The sequence below is a fragment of the Cibotium barometz genome, chromosome 53 (genome assembly GCF_041138505.1).
Source record: "Cibotium barometz isolate CiBa-2024 chromosome 53, ASM4113850v1, whole genome shotgun sequence".
Taxonomy (NCBI): Eukaryota; Viridiplantae; Streptophyta; class Polypodiopsida; order Cyatheales; family Cibotiaceae; genus Cibotium; species Cibotium barometz.
The window spans coordinates 4,563,734-4,585,393 of record NC_141098.1 but is presented as its reverse complement, the minus strand read 5'-3'; the positions used below and the strand labels follow the sequence as shown (position 1 = coordinate 4,585,393).

The window sequence follows — 21,660 nt, the reverse complement described above, 5'->3', positions numbered from 1 at the left end:
TTCCCTCCCCTTCTCTCTCTCTCCACCTGCATGCCAACATGCTGCTAATTGTGACATAACCTTGCATTAATTACACCCTCCATGTAAACATTTGATTGTATTATCCCATGTGATTAATTCATTGCTCTGTACATACATATATATATATATATGTATATATAGCACCCTAACAATCCACCAAGCTTCTTTTGCATCCTGTGTATGACCTCCTCTCCAATCATGCACTATGAAGCTGACAAAGTATGCATCCCCATATCCTCATGTTGAGCCAGCCATTACTTAATCAAGCCAAGCTCATCACTTGATTGAGGTCCATGATTAAGAATAATCAGCATGCAGTATGGGCTTGTGGAGAAGGATTAATCAAGTCAAGACCCAAAATGAAGATAAATTAGCATGCTGCATGGGCAGGGCTCTCAAGATAAGAAAATTTTATTACCATAGTACTGGAGGAGCAATGCTAATTACTCCTTAAGCAGGAGCAAATTAATTGAATTATTAGCTATGGATGTTGAGATCATCCCCTGATAAATGTATGGTTTATGGGAGGCAATTAAAATTTAATATAGTTCAACTTGGTGCATACAAGACATTGTTTTCTTAGCTCATTCATTAGCTATAGAATGGAACAAGAGCCCTCATGGTCTGTGCAACAATCCCTCTCTAATTACAAGCACCAGCTTGCTGATACCACAGCTACTACATCAGCTGGTGCAATTAATCTAGAGCCTGATTACCCTAATCTTCCCACTAATCTCCACAACAGCAGGCAAGATTTGAGTAACCAGGCTATCCTAATTGATCATGCTGTATTGACAGGTGGGTACAATAATCTCCTTGAAGTAGTCCCAAGGGATGCCTACTTGGGCTGCATGAATGCAGCCAATTCAGTTAATCCTGATCATCAAGACGCTAATGATGCTAATTTGGCAGCAGATAGCAGTAATATGCAGGCCATGCAGTCTTTGAGAGAGTTTATGGCAGTGGGCAATTACGGCAACCCTAATGCAGCTGCTGCTAATGTTAATCTAACTGCAGGGATTAATCAGCAGCAGTACATAATTAATCAAGCTATGGATACGGATCATTTAATTGATCCGAGGTCATCAGCGATTAATGCTGCGACATTGCCTAGTTTATACTATAATCTGATTAATGATGATGATTCGGCGTCTCCGGCTTCTGCAGCGGCAGCAGCACCGACTGCAGTGCGTTCTTCGCCAGCTTCCATGAACTACAGAAACCTCTATTCTAGTGAGATTTTTGGTGCAGAGAGAAGCCCATATAGAACCCAGATGCAGCGCGAAAGCCATATCCTCGCAGAAAGGCAAAGAAGAGAAGAAATGAACGAGAAGTTCACCATCTTGCGCTCCATGATTCCGAAGCTAACTAAGGTCTATTCTCCACCACCACTAATCCTCCTTAATCTCTCCTAATTATCTGTTTTCTTCCCTCATAAACTAACCTTTCTCTTTCGTTTTAAATATCCAACCTTCTTCTTCATCTCAACAATTACACATCATTATTCGTCCTTATGAAGATGTTTTATAATTGTGTTGTGTGCCTCTGAAAAATTGTGTTGTCTTATTCATTTCTCTATTCTTTTTCATCTCTATTTTATCCTTCCTTTCTATTTTTTTATTTTTGGGGAGGGTGCATTTGTGCGTGGAGTGTGTGCTGCTGTCCGTCGTATAGCCCCTAGGCATCGAACCCGGGTCCTTATCGTGGAACCCGACACTTCTACCAATTGAGCTACACGCCCATCGGCTTTATTTTATCTGAATCTTTAAAAATTGTGCTGTCTTATACATTTTATAATCTTCTTCATCCCAAATTTATATCACCATGCATGCATTCTTCGGATAATTTTTCCTTATTTCTTAATTTTAAATAAGTCCTCCCTTTTTTGCAAGCTGTGTAAATTACTTACATGCATGAATTTGGGTTAATTTGTTTCTTTCAGAAGGACAAGGCTTCCATTGTCACAGATACAATCAATTACATAAAGGAGTTAGAGAAGAAGGTATCTTATCTTCAAGCTTGCAAGGAGCAGACAAAAGGATGTGTGAACATAAGGCAGGATCCTAATAAAAGATTAGAGGGGTCACTAATAGCAGGAGCAACTGTTGACAAAGCTATGGTTATCAACAAAATTCCAGAAACTAGGCCAATCAAGGAAGCTAATTTGATCAAGGGTGGTGATCAAGATACTCCATTGAGCAATGCAGTAGTAGACCGGTTAATGCAATATGAAGAAGAAGATGGTGTATGTATTCTCCAACCATTAATTACATGTACTAATTTATTAGCCATGCATGATCATCACATGGAAGATGGTGTACGTATATTGCCCTAACCATTAATTACATGTATTGAATTATTAGCCATGCATAATCATCACATTTATGTTGACTAAATTAATTTATGAGGACTTCACTTAGCATGCAATTCTTAAATTCTTAAACTAAATTAGGGCTAATGAAGACTTCATTTAGCATGCAATTAGGGCTTATTAGGACTTCACTTAGCATGCAATTCTTAAACCTTGCTATATTGTTATAATAGTGTAGTACTTAAAACCTTCCTATAATATTGGAGTACTTAAACCTTACTATATTGCTATAATTGTGTAGTACTTAAAACCTTCCTACAATATTGGAGGACTTAAACCTTTCTATAATATTGCTATAATAATGTCAAGTAATCATTGGGGCCTTTTGTGTGAAGATCATTTAGAAATTGAAACGATCTCCATGTTCATTTAGGGGATTGCTAATCAAGAGGCAATTAGGGGTTGTTAGGAGATTACTAATCAAGACGCAATCAGGGGTTATTAGGTTGAATATTGTCTCGTGGAAAGCAATTAAGGAGGCTATAGAATTAGAAAGCTCTTATCTAGGGAGATTAACAAATGCTTGTACTTATGCCATGCAATAATAGAGAGATTAGGGATTCTTTGACCAACTAGAATGTAGGATAATAACGATAATTACTGGTAATGATGATGAGTTTATGTGTTTGATTTAGCAGGATCATCCCAAGAGGGTTAAGCTGGGGCGGGTGGAAATTGAGGACTTGGGAACTCAAGCAGTGATTAAGGTATTGTCGACAAGGAGCCGGGGGATGGTGCTGCGCCTGCACTTGGCCTTGGAAGAGTGCAAGGTCGACGTTATTCAATCCAACGTGACCACAGTGGGGGACAACATGGTGCACTTTGTCACTGTTGGGGTAATCTGCAACCTTTCTATTAATCACCCCTTAATCTCACTTCATCTTTTGATTAAGCTGGCTCTAAGGATTGATTTGATCATCTCGTACAAACTTGATTAGCTGCAGCTGCATGTACACTCCTCGATTGAATGTTACAAAAACCTTAATCTCGCTTCATCTTTTTGTTAGATCTGAGATCGCCCCTTAATCTGACTGCATCTTTAAACTAGAATTAATTGCTTCTTATCTGACTGCAGCTCTTAACTAGAATTAATCACTTCTTAACCTCGCTTCATCTTGTTGTTAGAGTTGATCGCCCCTTAATCTGACTACTAGAATTAATCACTTCTTATCTGGCTGCATCTTTTAACTAGAATTAATCACTTCTTAATCCTACTTCTTCTTTCAATTAGATGTCTACTTATCCCGTGCAAGCTTGTTTAATTGTTACACTACTCTTTGGGTAGATTGAAGTGAAATAAGCCCATTTCTCCAACTCTATATTATTCAATACTATTGTCTCCTGCAGGGTGATAATTTATAATCAAAGGAGATTAAATTAACTACATATGGGAAAACTTGTGATGAACTTTGCAGCTCAATCCGGGCATCAGTGCAACCATGAATGAGTTGGCTGCAGCTCTTCAACTAGCAGCTTAATGAAGCCTTCATGCGGGATTTTGAGCTACTGGAGTGTTAATATCACACAAACCTTAATTATTGCTCACAATTAGACTAATATGCTTCTTTGTACCATAAGTAAAGCTTATGTGAGTAAAAGTAAAGCTTGTGAGCTCAATATATACAACTTCAATCAACTCTCATCATCTGTACACACCAAAAAGATTATGTTTACATTTAACAAGCTTAAAGTGTTTTGAGTACTCTTAGAACTCACTAATGATCATGTACTGCTTATAATTTTTTTTAAATTTAAAAAAATGTGACAGAGGGTACACAAATCACAATGCCACATGGGTAGATTCGAACCCTTGGATGAACATTACAATGCCACATGGGTAGATTCGAACCCTTGGATAAACGTTACAATGCCACATGGGTAGATTCGAACCTTGTACCTCCCTTTCGGAAGGCAAGAACCCTACTTATGGGATAAATCCTAGGAGGCATGATGGTTTATACTTAGTCACCTTAATCACTTTTTCTTCTAGCAACAACAGTCATCTGGTCTTGGCATTGACTACTAGCCTTGTGACTTAGATAGTAACAATCATCTGGTCTTGGCATTGACTACTAGCCTTGTGAATAGTACCTAGATAGTAACTTAGCTTTGTTTCATTGTGTCCTAAATATAGTTACATTAGAGAGCCTTTTTACAATAAAGTGTTTGTGCAAAGAAAACAAACAATATACATAGACAAAGGCAAAAGCTTTAAGTGTATTGATAGTATTTTATTCATGCTGTATTTATCTTGTATAAAGGTTACAACTTTTGGTAATATTAGTCATGTCTCTTCGCTTATTCTTATTTATACTTGAGCTAGTCTCAAAAAGACCTTTAAAGATGAGCAAAGCACAAGAAAAACCTCCATGTTAATGTGGAGAAAAAGTACCAAAATTCTCACATCCATATGGGTTTAATATGGAAAATTTTAGATTGTCACATGCAATTTTCATGTGATTATTGGACATCGATGCTTGTTATTGTGCATGTAGGTGATGGTTGCTCTTTGTAAGTGCCCCTCCATGTGACTGTTGAAAATCAATGCTCCACCTTGATTATTAGTGCGGTTGACCCCCTACGCCGCCTTATATCCTCATCTAGCCCATTGACGTTAAAGGTCGATGCTCGAAAGTTTCTTCATGACACCACTTGCCCAATTTGCATGGTTGCCCCTTGATGCCACCGGGTTCTATGGATTGGGATGCGGCCACTTATTTCACCTATCTTGCATTAATATCTAGTTGGTGCAACGAGCTAGCTGTCGCATTTGCAGATATGTGGTGGATGTGGTGACATACAGAGTTTTGGGCTTAGATGATCTCTACCCCAGTACACGAGAGATTGATCCAGGAGAGACAGGCAGAGGCATGTCTCCCACACTACACGCAAGGATCTAGAGACTATAGCACGACAATTGGGCATTGGTGCTGACCTGATTCTTCTTGAATTTGAGAAGCCTACACATATGGAGTGGAGCGAGCATGATCGAAAGAGTATCCTTGAGGAGAGGCGGACAACAGCATATGATCAAGCTGGTGGTATAGGTCCTAGTGGTTCATTAGCTCCTCCACAAATCTATCGTAATAGTGTACTCAATGCCGAGGAGCAAACACATTTCAAGTGGGAGGTACAACTGATTCGCCAAGACTACACTATATGGTTATAGTGCTATGAGCGACTACATGGTCAGAGAGATGATGAGGCACACAGGGCCATAGAGATGGTTATGATTGGTTACCTACCTCCTGTGCCACAGGTGGGATAGGCGAGCAGCAAAGGTAGCATTGCCAATTTGCCACTCTGAGTTAAAGAAGGAGCCTCGATAGGCAGCTATGAGGTTTCGATATGAGGAGGTATTTATAGTGTCCTCGGGCTATGGATTAGATGATAGTGACTAACCCAGAGTAGTTGGGTTAGCAATTATTATTATTTTATCAAGATATATTTTATAGTTACTAAACCCATAGTAGTTGGGTAGCACTTATACCTTGCCGTTTGTTGTTCATGATTTAGTCAGATGTATCTTGCTCCTTTATGCTTTGTACTTTGTTGATCATGAGATATTGAGATGGTTCTTTGTACTTTGCTAATCATGATATATTAAGATGGTTCTTTATACTTATGTGCATTCTTTGTTTTAAGAAATTTATGCATTTGTAATTTATTTCCTAAAGTTTTCAAATAAGCCCTTCTCTCTCTCCCCCTCTCGCCACTATGGCAATGAAACTTTGTAGGCATGGTTGATGAGCCTAGCCCCACATTTCTACAAAATTTCATCAGTGCCATCTAAGTGCCATAGGATGACATTTGGTTGGTCAAGTGGGGTCCACCCAATATCCAAAATTGAAGTCTCTTAGTGCTCGAGTGGCTAGGAAAAATCATGCTCTTCCACATGCCACCATACCCAACGTCATCCAACCGATGGCGATGAAACTTTATAGGCATGGGATCATCATCATCGGGCGACATTTGGTTAGTCAAGTTGGGTCCAATTGCCAAATTGAATTCTCTTAGTGCTCAAGAGACTAGGAAAAATCCTACTCTTCCACATGCCAACATACCCCAACGTTGAATGATGGTGATGAAACTTTACAAGCATATTGGGGATGGACCTAGCCCCACATGCCTACAAAGTTTCATCACCATCGACGGGTGATATTTGGTTGTGGTTAAGTGGGGCCTAGCGCCTAAAATTAAAGTCTCTCAGTGTGCTCAAGAGGCTAGGAAAATTCCTGCTCTTCCACATGCCACCATACCCAAACCTTGGGCAGATGGTGAAACTTTACAAGCATGGGAGGCTAGGACCAGCCCCCATGCTTGCAAAGTTTCATCACCATCAGGTGACATTTGGTTGGTCAAGTGGGGTCCAGTTCCCAAATTTAAAGTCTCTTAGTGCTCGAGAGGCTAGGAAAAATTTTGCTAATATGTACGCCATCATACCCAAACATCATCTCATGGTGATGAAACTTTGCAGACATGGGGGGTGAGTTTAGCTCCATACGCCTACAAAGTTTCATCATTAGGACCTCAATGGAAGGCTTCTTGGGCCCTTTTATTTGGCAGTTTAAGGAGTCAAACCTTTTCTCTTAAGAAGAAACGTTTTCTAATTAGAAGCTTCAAAACGGCTACTTTATTCGAATTTGAATTTTGGGGAGAAAATGGAATTTAAAATCTAGCGGACAAAACCATATCATGTCACATGTCTATGGAAAGCTCTTGATGCGTAGATCACGGATCTATAATCTCCGCTCAAATCAGAGCTTGTATGTAGAAGTTATGGAGGTCCGAAAATTGTAAAATTGCCTCCCCCCCTTTTTGGGGGGAAAAGTGCACCCTTTGACCACTCTTACACCTCTCTTACAAATCCAACATTTCAGTCCACATGGCAACCCCCCATTTGGCTATTCCTTAATCACCTTGATTAGGCTTGGGCAAATTAAAGGGCCCAAGAAGACCCCATTCACTTCCTAATGCAACATCGGATGACATTTGGTTGGTCAAGTGGAGGCCAGTGCCCAAATTTAAAGTCTCTTAGTGCTCGAGAGGCTAGGAAAAATCCTGCTCTTCCGCATGCCATCATACCCTTAAACATTATCTGATAGTATTGAAACTTTATAGGCACGTGGGCCTACAAAGTTTCATCACTATCGACCAATATGTGGTCAATAGCACTAGTTTGGTAGCTCAGCAGGAAATAAATATGTCTTTTCAGGGGTTTGCTAAAAAATTCATATCTTGTATTCAAATGGGAGCGATATTTTAGCATTTCTCTTCTAAGGTATATCTTCATGAATGTGGAAAACCTTAAAAATTTATTAAAACGATAAAAATAATCTTAAATATAATTAATAAATCACCATAAGTAGAGGTATATTCAGCACTATAATCCAAACAGGTTACGAATTTACAAATTAGGTTCCTATATGCAAGAAAAAAATGATCTCGACTCGTTATAAATTCTTCTAAACCTTACATAATATTTAAGAGATGAGAGATAGATTTTCATGACAACAAATTTATTACAGTAATAATTAATAAATTTACTTCTTAGAATCTTTTTTTAATTGTCCAGTCTTTGACACCCAAAATACGATAATAGTGTGAGCTTATATGGTGATTTATAATAGTTCTACTAATAAACAATGTCTCCACTAAAGTAATCAATCAAGAACACATATCTAAATATTTCAATTTAGTTAGAAAACAGGGGGATAGTCTTAATTTTCAAAACTTCATTGGATAACAAAACAGCGTATATGAACCCTTGCTTATATTTGGATCATCTAGTGAGAAACTTATGTTCAAAATTTGTAAACTTTCGTCTAAAACAAAGTGCCTAAAAGGATAAGTGTATATGTGATTAGCTCTCACAAAATGCACCAACAAAGCATAACAATGTATAGAACATGTGTACAAGATTTGGTTCTAGTCTATGATTGTTTTACTAGCTATAAAAATCATCAAAGTTAAATTTTTTAAAGATAGTTAAATATCTTAGAATTTTTATTAAGACCTAAATTTTGGAGTTCTAATTGATTGTTGAGTCGAAGATGGATTGTATTACACCATGTATATGTTTGTGAAGCAATGCATATCCAAAAAATTTGGAAAGCAATGAGAAATTAGCTAAGTAAAAGTTTTGATCCAAATACAATCCAAACAGCTCTGCATTATTACGACTAGAATTTGGCCTATGAATTCTTATGAAATTAAAAATCCTAGAGGTAACCAATGTGATCCCAAAAAAACCCAATTTTCCTTCACCGATGATATGAAAAAAAAAGAAACCTTTCATTTTCACTATCCATGTGTTCTAAATAAATCCATTAAGTTGGTCAGTAATATGGACGTAAATATGACCACAAACACTAGTGCTCGAGAGGTTACCAAACTAGTGTTAGTGCTCGAGAGGTTGGGAAAAATCTAGCTCTTATACATGTCATCATACCCAAACGTCGTCCAATGGCGATGGAGTGGGATTTTTCCTAGCCTCTCAAAAGCACTAAGACACTCCAGTTTTGGGCATTGGGCCCATAACCAACCGAATGTCATCGGATTGTGATGAAACTTTATACGCATGTGAGGTCCCCCATACTTGCAAAGTTTCATCACCATCGGATGACATTTGTGTATGATGGCCTAGCCTTTTGAGCACTAAGTTTCATCACTTTTGGTGGCTGACGTTTGGCAATAAAAGTTTAAAGTGAATAACAATTAAAAATTTTTAGAGCAACATATTACAAATGCAAAAGAGATGTGCACCAAGTTGGAACCATGATCAAAAGAACATAAATAATCATGTAGAACAATCCAAATGCACTATAGTACAATGCTAAAATCAAGACTGAAAGAAATGTCAACATCATGAAATAGGAACTGAAAAAAAAAGTACAATGATGGAGAGCTGCTCTCATCAGCACCCTCTCTAGCTCTCAAATTATCCAAAATACTCTCATGGTCATCCTCTAGAAGGCAAAAATACGGTATGGATCCATGTTTCCTACTATGTATGTGACCAAGTCTAAGCTTGACTACAATAACAAGATGAGAGTACTAAAATGCCTCCTCTAACTACGACTACTACCTACTAGAACTCACGACTCCCTTGCTGACCTCTACTGAGAGTATTGGCCTACCAAGACCTATTGATAATACCAGCCTACCACAATCATGTTGTGGGCATCAAAAGAAAACCCATGATCATCTGTCATATCCTAGTTGAGGATGCACGTTGGCCTAGTGTAACTCAATAGATAGTACTCTACCTCCTCACTGTTGCCCTCATCAGCAATAACAACAAATACATCACCTTCTTATAGCGAATATGTCAGTGCATGAGCACAAAACCTACATGCTCTGAAGATTGCACTAGCCGGGAAGGATGCTCGAGAATGTTTAGCACCTACTGGAGCCAGCGATCTACCCAATATGACCTAGAACAATTTGCCCAATCACCATCCACACATGCTCCACAAAAGCATGCAAACCATCTTGTGAAGATCATGGGATCACTCAAGATGGAACTCCTAAGAATGTAGGCCAAGGGTGCCTACTATTTTATCAAAATCATGTGTAGAAGAGTGATCAATATGCCAACATCCATGCAACAAAAAAAGATCCCGGCAATCCTGACACCATGTCTCGGGTAGGATAAGGTTGCACTCTCACGCAAATGCTAAGAATGCCACTCGACCACCTGGTGTGCATCTCTAAACTACTCTGAATCATGTCACAACTGATGATGTTGCAAACCATGTTTAACACATGCATGTACCATCATGCTCACCCTTGCCATGACCAATCTCAAAGTAGCTCCAAATGACCAATTTACTAGACTCTACATACCACCTATAAATCCCCCAAAAAATGATCTTTGTTAGTGTTTTATAAAGATAATATATTTGATCTTTGGCTATGTAAGGACTCCTAGAAAGTATAAGTACCACCTATAGAGAAGTGATGTAATTAACACTTTTCTCTCTAAATGATGTGATTGCCTCTAAATAAATAGTGCCTCTAGGAAAAATGCACATGACATTGATCAAAGGTTTTTCTTGATTATTGCAATGGTACAACCATACTTTGGCACATAATCATATACTATTCTTTTCAAAGTTTGCTTCACTTTTTTTTAATTTTGTATATCTTGTTCTAATTAGGCAAAGTGAAGCTAGCTTTTTCTTGTGACATCAAGGGATCTCAAGGAACTTTAAAAAAGGGATTACATTAAATGATATGCCACAAGTTACAAAGGCTTGTGCCCATTTCAAATGCAATTTTGAATGTCAAGTTCCCTTGATGTTTAAAACCTTTCTTTGATTGCTTGGCCTTTTTGCACTCAAATTGACCCATTGTTATGGCTTGCACCACCCTTTGTAAGATTTCTCAAACATCAAGTCAAGCTTATCTTAACTTATCGTGGTGGGTGACTTACTCAAGCTCGTATCTCTCGAAGACTCCAAGCTCCACTTGTTGTTACTAGCTTCTTCCCCTCAAGTTTGTATGCTATGCTACCAATCTTCTTATATAATGGAGACACCTTGAGTTGTACCCAAATCAATAGCCCCAGTGGAAAAAGAAAATACCAAATCTATGGTTTACAAACTGGGACATTATTTTGAAGGTGATAAGGTCTAATAATGCACTACTACCAATCATCACGGCCAAGGGCATCACAGTAATGGGAGTCCTAGACAATGGTGTGAGAGTTAGTATAATCACCAAGAAATGATAGGAGAAGATGGCCAAGGGACATCTTGAAGTCTCGGACATCATTGTCAAGATAGCTGACAGGACTGTCACCAAAACCTACTGGGATGCTACGAGATTTAAAGATGAAGGTTCTCAAACAGTGGGTTAAACATACCTTCATTGTTATGGACTTTTCTCCAAACAACAAGAATCATATGAAATGATCTTAGGATGCTTGTTTCATGAGAGAAGCAAAGATGGTACATGACTGGTCTAAGAACTATGTCTACCTCCAATTCAATGATTCCATCATCACAAGGTTGATCTTGTGACTGGCCATGTACATCCTAGGGTAGTGGAGGACTTTTTGCAAACGATTTAGACACCACCACTCATTCAGTCCCATTGCAATATTGTTATAATTGTAGAGAAGAGACTGAGGTAGGGAAGGATATAGCCCACAAGGGTGCGGACAAATGAGCTATTGAGCCTAAAGATGATCTAAACTGGATACATATGATGGCTACAATCAATAACTGGGGAGCTAGAGGATTTACATGGGTTATACTTGACGGTGAGAAGTTTCCTAAGGTTGTGCCCCTACGAATGATTCGTGCTCTACCTTTTGATACCAAGGAAATAGGTTATAGTGAACTTGAGTCCACATGGGATGACTCAAGCTCAAGTACCAATAGTGATGAGGGGTCTAAAAATAGAGGCTGAAAGTGATACCAACTCCTCAAACACTAGAAGAAAAATAGAGATCACAACATCCAAAAAAACTTGAGGGAGTATCTGATACCGATTCCCAATCTGAAGGAAGGAACAAAGTTCATCAAGACAAAAAGGAGTATCTCCAAAGATGGTGGAGGGGTGAATGCATGGTATGGTGGCTCATATAGCTATGTCCATGGACACTAGCTATTGTGCTATATTTCAAGGGTTGGTTTATGTTTCAAAAGTCACAAAAAAGAATAAAATTATATTATATGTATAACGGATTTGAAACTCCCACGTAGTGGGGTTGCTACGTGGGTTTCCTCTTTCTTCAGAAGCCTTTGTTGCTTCCCAGAGAACCTATGTCCATCTCTCTCTCTCTCTCTCTCTCTCTCTCTCTCTCTCTCTCTCTCTCACACACACACACACACACACACACACACACACACACAGATTAACAGCGTATTTCCATATCTGCTTGAGAATATTTCCATATCTACCCTTGGTTTTGTTTAATGGAAGGCAGAGAAGATAGTATATAGAACCTTCAAATAAGGAAGGATGTTCTGTTGCTCATTTGATGGTTGCAAGCAACTCTTCATAGGCACATTTCATTTCATTTCAAGCATGTTCCCATTCTTTAGAAGAAATCAGCTTCTCACTAAAGATGAATAGGATGCAGTTAGAAAGTATGAAGCTTTTACAAAGAGGGAGTATCGAAAAAGGCATCGGTTACAAAACCAATTAGAGGTCATAGACAATGAGGAAGACATTGAATTAAGGAAACAAAAAAGTGTAAAGCACCTAGTTGAGCACATTTTGATAGAGCTAAAACCTTACGGGAAAAATGATAGGGCAGATATCGTTAAGCAAGTCCTCACAGTAATAAAATAGATTCTACCATATAAAGAGGACAAATCAAAAAGTCTCTCTCTTTTGGTCTCTGTAATCACAGTAGCTCATTATAGGTGTTGAAGACTCCACGATCCTCGGATGAATTGTTTTTGAAGCGCAACACTCTAACAATGCTTGTTCATGGATTAAATCACGTTTTCAGATATGGTGACAAAGAACTCAGCCTTCTTTAAGCTGCAAAGCTTCTTAGCATTCATCCAAGAAACCTTTATGCTACGATAAGTAGAGCTAGTAGTGATGCTCAGGCTTCTCCATTGCCACTGGAAGCATGTAAAAGAAAGAGTTCCCATTCTAGGCTGACTGAAGAGGTCAAAGAAATAGTAGTGAAATTTTGGACGGAGCATACAAGGGTGTCTTCAAACAAGAAATATGTTTGTCGGCTTCGAACTGGCTACAAGCAAAGAAATAGTAGTGAAATTTTGGACGGAGCATACAAGGGTGTCTTCAAACAAGAAATATGTTTGTCGGCTTCGAACTGGCTACAAGCAATCAATCGAACATCCTGTACACTTGTTGGATGAATCTCAGGTACATTACCTCCACTGTGGATATAAGAGTGTAGTTTGTTATTCATGTCTTGCATATCATGGTGTAGAGGTCATGGATTACTCATTGAAGAATGCTATATAGCTCACAACACCCTAGTATAGCACATTGACTAATGCACAGGGCTATTTTGCATGATTATGTAGTAAATAGCAGTCTCTATGAGCTATATAGCATAGTTAACCAATTACATACTAACATGTTGAATGACCATCCCTAATATAGCATGATCATGTAGTAGATAGCAATCTCTATACGAGCTATATAGCATGGTTAACCAATTACATAGCACATGTTGAATGACCATCCCTAATATAGCATGATCATGTAGTAAATAGCACTCTCTATAAGCTATATAGCATAGTTAACCAATTACATAGCACATGTTGAAAGGTCCTTTTCCACATCCTCACTTATGTGTTGTCTACCTAAGTGAGAACTAATAACTTGTTCCAATCATTGTATTTCCCACATAATTGTGCTAAATGATGTACTCAAGGGATGACCGAGCCAAGTGAAAGAGCCAGCCACCCAATGTGTTCTTAGATTAGCGTAGATAATGTTAGACAATAAGTGGGTGCCCAATTAATTATTAGGTGTGGATGCCCACTCCCTTGTATATAAGTGAATTTCTCTAATGAGAAAGGGACATTACCTTGAGTGTTAATTAAGATTGTGCTCTTATTCATTGTGCTCTAGCTCTCTACCCTATCTTATTTCCCTTTGGTAGTGCTTGTGTGCTAATGAGAGTGTGCAAGTGAGAGACACAAAGAGAGAGAGAGAGAGAGAGAGAGAGAGAGAGAGAGAGAGCAATTGTCTTTGCATGGTGGTGGAGCCTGGCCTTGCAAGAGTTGGAGTTCCAAGCTCTATGTTGATAACTCTTGTAGTGATAATGGGAGGCAGGTCTTCTCAAGTGTTGATTAGCATTTTTGCGGTTACCTCTTCTACGAGATGGCGAGTAAGCAACGAGGTTCACAATGACACATGAAAGGCAAGTTCTCTTAACTTGGTTAGGCTTGAGCTAGCGAGTGTGGTGGGTTTGGGCTTTCCATTGGCACTGCGTTGCCGAGGAAAACAATAGTTTGTCTTAATGCTTACTTTGACTCTTGTGTAAGGTTTGTGTTTTTTTTAAACTCTTGTGTAGGGTTTGTGTTTTTTTGCCACTCGGTGAACGATTCAATTTTTGGGATTGCCAAGTTAGGAGGGTTGATTTGTGATGAATATGATTTGCAAAGGGGTAAGGGTTAGGATAAGTTTTGTGTGGATTTTATTGTTTGTTGGTTTTGTATTTTCATTAGATTAGCATTTTTTAAGTTGAGCATTAGTGTTAAAAAATTAGTGGTTGGTTTGTGGATTTATTAAAGTGTTAGTGTTTAAGGTTAGTAACTAGTGTTAATGCTAATTTTGAAGTTAGTGCTAGTGTGACTTTTAGTATTAGTAGTCTTAAATTAGTGGATATTAGTAAGTTAGATTAGTTTAACTAGGTTACTAGTATTGGTTAATCTAGTTAGGTTTTTTGAATTAGTATTTATTTTAGTGAAGGCAAGGCCACAGTATGGCTGGCAGAGTGAGCGCTCAAGAAGGTGTGGCTAACTAGTGTGGGGCAAGGCCAAGCCCGACGCAACACCACAAGGCATTGCAAAGGCATGTAAGACCAAGATTTTTTATGGCTAGAGACAAGGCAGTAAGAAGGGGTGTAAGAGAAACAAGGCAGTAAGAAGGGGTGTAAGAGAAACAAGGCACTACAGCAGGGCTTGGTACACACAACCGATGTAAGAGAGGCAAGGCATAGTATGGCTGGCAGAGTGAGCACTCAAGAAGGTGTGGCTACTGTAACTAGTGTGGGGCAAGGCCAAGCCCGACGCAACACCACAAGGCATTGCAAAGGCATGTAAGACCAAGATTTTTTATGGCTAGAGACAAGGCAGTAAGAAGGGGTGTAAGAGAAACAAGGCAGTAAGAAGGGGTGTAAGAACAGGGCTTGGTACACACAACCGATGTAAGAGAGGCAAGGCATAGTAGGGGGGGAAATAGAGCAAGCCATTGTGCAAGACTAGGGTGTGACTATGGCATGCAAGACCAAGATGCTGCTGTTCGGTGTTCAGTCAAGACCCGGCACTTACGTGGTTTCGGACCACCTAGTCAGCTCGTAAAAGCAGCGTGACTAATATAGTTATACCCAATACGAAAAGGAACGCTGGTGCGTTGAGCTATCGGTATGCCTAAGCTTGGGGAGTTAGTCATGAATCCGCATAGGTTAGAACCTAGAACCTTCATGATTTCAAATAGGAGTTAACATCCAGACATGCATGCTATTAACATAGAATGGACATGGAATAGACAGAGCTATGCAATGCGGAATAGAGACAAGATGAAGAATAACCCAAAAGAAATCTTTGAGTATTAGCTTAATCTCTCAAGCTCACAATACACTGGCAATGACTCAACTCATGAACTCTTGAGCTCAACTATCCATTCATTTGTCTATATCTCTATCGGAGAATAACCCTCTTCACTTCTTACATTGATCTGGGTACTACCTGTTTGCCCAAGAAGCCATTACAAAAGTTGTTACAACAAGAAATCTTAACACATAATAGTTTGTTACAATCAGGAAGAAGTCTGGGTGGCTGCCCTGGCTGGCCTGGCTGGCCTGGCTTGCGGCCAGATGGGCTGGTTACCGCCAATGCTTGGCGATCATGATGGACATTACGTCAGCAAAATGAAGCCCACTGTTCCTACTGTTGCTCTATTTTTTTTCAAATCTGGATTATTCTTGATTCCAAACCATGTTGTCTAGTCTTTTACAGCTTGTTCCACCCTCCTTCTAGTTCAACTTGTGTAGCAGTGCCCCCTGAAATGAACTTTATTGTCTAGAGTCTTGGCTATATCTGGATTTATAACCTCTTTTCCTACTGCTCACCCAAGCATGCTCGAGCCTTGTTCTTTCATCGGCTTGTTTGAATTGCCAATCAATGGGACATGCCTCTAGATACTTTGCTTTAGCTCTCTTCATTGCATCCACTGCCATGATGATTGCAAAGGCATGAGGCTCTGTCTGTTCTGTATAGATAGCATTGTCTTCAAAAAGAGTTTGCTCTGGTTCTCTTGGCCCCCTTCTGCTGCCTTGGCTCCACTTCCACCCATAGGGTGGTCTCTCGGACTATTCTAATCTTGAAATCCCCTTTTCTTTGTCTGCTAGTTGACTCCATTGGTGAGGGACACTGGCAACGTTGTTCTTTGAATGTCATTGCCTCCTCACCCGGATGTGTGAGTCATAACATCCCACTGCTTCCTCGCACGGCTTTAGATCTTGGGAAAGGGCTTCGACCTTGTCTTACCACTGCTGAGTAGAGGTAGCCGTTAACGAAGCTTTTGGGACCCATTTGTATGTACTCTTCGGTAAAGTAAGCGGAGCCTTGGGGACCACACTGCCTATCTCCACTCTTGGCGTTGAAGAGTTAGAGGGGTGGCAAACAATCAAAGATGGTGTAGCCACTTGACTTTGTGATTTTTCCTTATCTAGCGTTTTGTCCAGAGTTGATGGCTTAGGTGCAGGACCCTGAGTGGTCAAGCTGAGAGCTAGTTCTTGCGTTGTAACTCGCCTAGTTGCCCAATCAATATTGCACTTGGTGTGGCTAACATCCATTTGCACCCTAAGTTTACAGTTCCCTCCATGGTACAGTAGGCATAACCAAAAAGCTTTGAACAATAGTCCCCTTGTCATAGGAAACAGGAGTGTGCAGAATTCTCAAGACAGTGGTTTTCTTCTTATTGATACTTTTAACTTGGATAAGGGTGGTTTTCCAAGTTGACACCACACTCCATATGACAGCAAATTGTGTTGAGCTCCCGTATCCAATATTACATTATATAGCACCTTCCCGTAAGGACTCTGTAGCTCAATTGGGTATCGTAGAGGCGAGTCAGATTCCTCCTCTGTCTCCTCGAAAAATGCTTGCGTAATCCCCAAGTTGGCCTCTCGTTGGCACCTAACACACTGCTGACGTTCTTTAGCTTCAACTCTCGCTTGTATCTTCTTAAGCTTTTAGCTGCCTTCTTCTGATGGATTGCATGTAATTCCTCTTGGCTTAGGGGGTCATAGTATCTTTTGAATTTACTCCCATTGAGGAATCCAACAGTTTCAACTCCATCGAGAGTCTCCACTCGGATAGTACCTTGAGGGGTAATTTCACATACTCTGTACGGTCCCTTACCAACATATTTTAGCTTCTTCTTTTCGTTACTCACTCCATACATCAGGACTTTATCCCCTACTTTGATGTTCTTGTTTTTCAGGTGGCGATCAAACCATTTCTTCCCTCTATCCTTCTCTACAAGGGCATTGTACACCGCCAATTGTCTTTCTTCGTCAAACCGCTCAAGGATATACAAACGCTCTAGTAAGGGATTACCATCCTAGCCCTCCTGAGTAGCAACATGAAGACTAGGAATGACAAATTCCCATGGCATGACTGCTTCTTGGCCATATACCATCTTGAATGGTGTGTAATTAATAGACTTTGTATGCAGTAGTACGATAGGCCCATAAAGCTGACGTAAGCTTTAGATCCCAATCCGTGCGATGAGCCTCAACTGTTTTTGTCAGAATAGAGATTAAGGTCTTGTTGGTACTCTCGGCTTGGCCATTTGCAGATAATAAGGAGTAGATTTATAATGGGATATCATGAAATTTGTTGTGAGCTCCTTAATCACGTCATTTATAAAATGCGTACCATTGTCGCTCACAAGTTCAAAAGGATAACCGAAGTGTGTGATTATATTTTCAAAGAGGAACTTGGCTGCTGTTGTCCTCGCATCTACCTTACGTGTCGCTTTCGCTTCAGCCCATTTGGTCACATAGTCAGTGGCCCACAATAATATAGCGAGATTGTGTGCTACGGGCCATTGGGCTAATTGGACCTACAAAGTCTAAATCCCACTTTTCAAACAGTTGGTTTACTTTAATTAGATGTAGGGGCATCTGATCTTTTCGCTAGGGTTTCTTGTAGCGTTGGCATTCATCACAACCCTTCACAAAAAGTGATGCATCTGGAACATAGTGGGCCACCAATACCCTGATTGCAATATCTTTCACGCGGTTAAGTCTCTTGAAAATTGACCACCGGCTACGCCCATATGTGCCTTTTGCAAAATATATAGATACTCATCCTCTCAGGCGGCACAATGCCTAAGAACGTCATCCTTTTCTCTTTATAGAGAGTCTCGAGCCATTAGGCAATAGGGTTCACATTCCTTGATCAGCTTTTGAGCTAGATCTTTACGAAGCTCTTTGGGTGGAAAACCATTAACCAAGAAGTTAACAATCTTCTCACTCCATTCAAGCATTGTCTCCACCATGAACAAGGAAGTGTCAGCAGCAGCAGCAGGTAAGTCATCAGGTAAGTCATCATCAACTCCCGTAGGAGGAAGTGTCAGCAGAGGAAGTGTCAGCAGGTAAGTCATCATCAACTCCCATAGGAGCTTCACCATTAGGTATGCGAGACAAATGATCAGCTATGACATGTTTTTTGCTAGGTCTCACAACAACAGTGAAATCAAACTCAAGAAGAATAAAAAACCATCGTGTGATTCTTCCTATGGAGCATGGTTTGTTCACCAGATACAACAATGCTTGATGATCCACATACAAAACAAACTTGGTGGCAACAAGAAGGTAATAACGAAATTTCTTTATTGCATATATCATTGCCAACCCTTCTCGCTTCGTAGTGGTGTAGTTCATTTCAGCATCATTCAACTGGCGACTGGCAAAGCTAATGGGGTAGTCTAGTTTATGTTCTCTAGGTTGAGTTAGTACACACCCAATAGCAAAGTTTGATGCATCAATATGCACATGGAAGATTAAATCCCAGTGAGGCATTCGCAAGATTGGAGCACTCGCCAAGGCCTTGTTTAATAACTCATATGCATGGTCACAATCTTCGGTCCAAATAAACTCGATGAGAAGCTTGTACAATGGTCGAGCTATCTAGCGAAGAATAAAATAAACCTTCGATAATAACCAACATGGCCCATAAAGCGCTGGACTCCCTTATAGTTGGTGGGTGGGGGCAATTCCAGAATGACCTTGATTTTACTTTCGTCGGTGGAAATCCCATTTTTGGACACTATATGCTCTAGAATAACTCCATGTTTAACCCAAAATTGGCATTTGAAAGGATTCAATAAGATGCGATATAATCTACACCTTTCAAATACTTTTCGTAAACACATCAAGTGCTCGTCCCAAGAGGAATGAACACAAAGATCATCTAAGAAGGATTCACAAAAGTCCCTTAGATATTCCTTAAAGGTTGTGTTTATCAATCGTTGGAATGTTGCAGGTGCATTGGTTAAGCCAAAGCCCATGACGTGAAAGGCAAACACTCCCAACTCTGTTATAAAAGCTGTTTTAGCTTGGTCCTCTACTGCAATTGTGATCGACCAGTCATGCACCATTTGTGCTTCCCTCATGAAAGGATGTCCTAAGATCATTTGATATAACATAGGATGTTCAGAGAAATCCATTACAATGAAGGTATGCCTTACCTTGTATCCCACAACCTTGATCTTAAGGTCCCTTAGCATTCCAATAGGTTTAGCTATAGTTCCGTTTGCCATCTTAACCACACTATGTTTGTGACTTCTAGGTGAGGTCTTCCCATAGATTCCCAGCAATTTTAGTCACAATGCTCACTCCAGCACCACCATCAAGGATTTCCTTTAGAGTTAATCCCTTGGTAGTAATGGGGAGGGTGTTGCATTAGATTTGTCACCTTCAAAGTATTGTCCCAACTTGTTAACAAGTATTTCAATGACGGAGTCTTCATCTAGGTTGGGCTGTAGATCCAAATGTTCCTCCACATCTTGAAGCATGTCAGGTCTATCCATATTTGCAAATTGTGGTAACCCCACCTTCAGTTCTCCATTGTGAGAAATGCCCGAAGAGCTAAGAATAGCTCAGGATCTCTGTATAACTTGGATATGATCGTGATTCTGATTTCAGAGGACATGAAATCCATTAGTTTGGACACATTCAACAGTACTTTTTGAGATATTGGCCCTTGACTAGGGACTGGTAAAGATGGAATCACTTCCTCTTCGATGGGGTCAGGCATTCCCTCACTAAACATTCTTTCAAGCAAGAAGGGTATCTACCCACTTCCTGATGTCCTATCCTCACTTTCTTCCTGAATGATACTAGGTATAGCTAACTATTTATGGCTCCTGAGAAGCTGAACTTGTGTAGGAAACACTGTGTCTGGGATCTTGATTTTTCTAGGTTCTAGCTTCAGTTCTCTTTGTGTTTCTTCCACCAAACCCCTTAAGTGTTGCACTCGTTCAATCTCCTCTACTGGGTTTGGGTAAGTCCCAATCTTTTTCTTGAGGGTTTTTGGCCCACGTGGCTTGTCTTTGAGAGTCTTAGTCAGTCTGGGTAACCGAGAGGGCATTAGCTGACTTGGTTGTGGGGCAGGAGGAGTTTCCTTTTGTTTCCCTTGATTTATGTCTTTGCTTGATTCTCCTTCATTGTGCTCCCGAGTGGGTTTCTACCTTAAAGTAGTGGCTTTGGTCTCCATGGTTTCTATTGAATCAGAATCATCTTGAAGATCATTCATAGACACAGGGTCATCTCTTGTCCCTATATAAGTCTTTGAACTAGGTTTGGAGCTTGTGGCATTAAGCGATCTCTTTCGTCGCGTTTTCTTTTTCTTTGCTCGAGCAATTGATGCAGTATCCCTCTCTTTAAGAATGTAGTTTTGATTTTGAAGCATTGAACGTGTGACTACATTTGCGGGTACAACGGGTGTGGTTCCTAGTGCCTCATTGGTGACCTCAACCAAATTCAATGGCGTAATCTTGGGTGCACTTGGATTATGTGGACATTGAGTAATCAAATGATCTATGCCACAACGATGGCTTTACACTTATGTAGCTCATTGTGCTCTTCCAAGGAATCACACATGTGTTCAAAAACTTCAATGTGCTTTCTAACATCTTCGTTTTACCACTGAAGTTCTGAGTGAGCTTGGCAACTTGTACTACCTTGCGTCTAGGCTCTCTCTCAGGTATGCCACGCATGTTTTCCACAATAGATTGTCCGATCGTTTAAGCAAACGCTGCTAGATCACCTAAGTGAGCAAGCATAGCTAGTGGAGGCACTTCTGGGATGGCCTGGTTGACAGGAATTGGCATTGGTCTTAGTATGTATGCAGCTGATGTAGGATATGATATGTGACTAGGCATAGCTCCTCTTGGATAAGGGTTCTGATAAGGCATTTGTGGAGCATATGCCATTGGCATAACAGGAGGCATAGGAGCTACGTGAGCATGAGTAGCGATAGGTACATATGGTTGATATGCACTGGTACGCACTGTTGTAGGTATTGTACCAC

General features: G+C 40.0%; 1 protein-coding gene across 1 annotated transcript; it reads left to right on the top strand.

The window, feature by feature from the left end:
- Window positions 1-202: 202 nt before the first annotated feature.
- LOC147608210 (uncharacterized) lies at window positions 203-3,996 on the top strand. Its single transcript, XM_086789418.1, has 4 exons — window positions 203-1,394; window positions 1,964-2,266; window positions 3,031-3,228; window positions 3,808-3,996. Exons 1-4 carry the CDS (start codon window positions 624-626, stop codon window positions 3,868-3,870), a joined length of 1,335 nt encoding a protein of 444 aa, XP_086645544.1. The 5' UTR covers window positions 203-623; the 3' UTR covers window positions 3,871-3,996.
- Window positions 3,997-21,660: the final 17,664 nt, after the last annotated feature.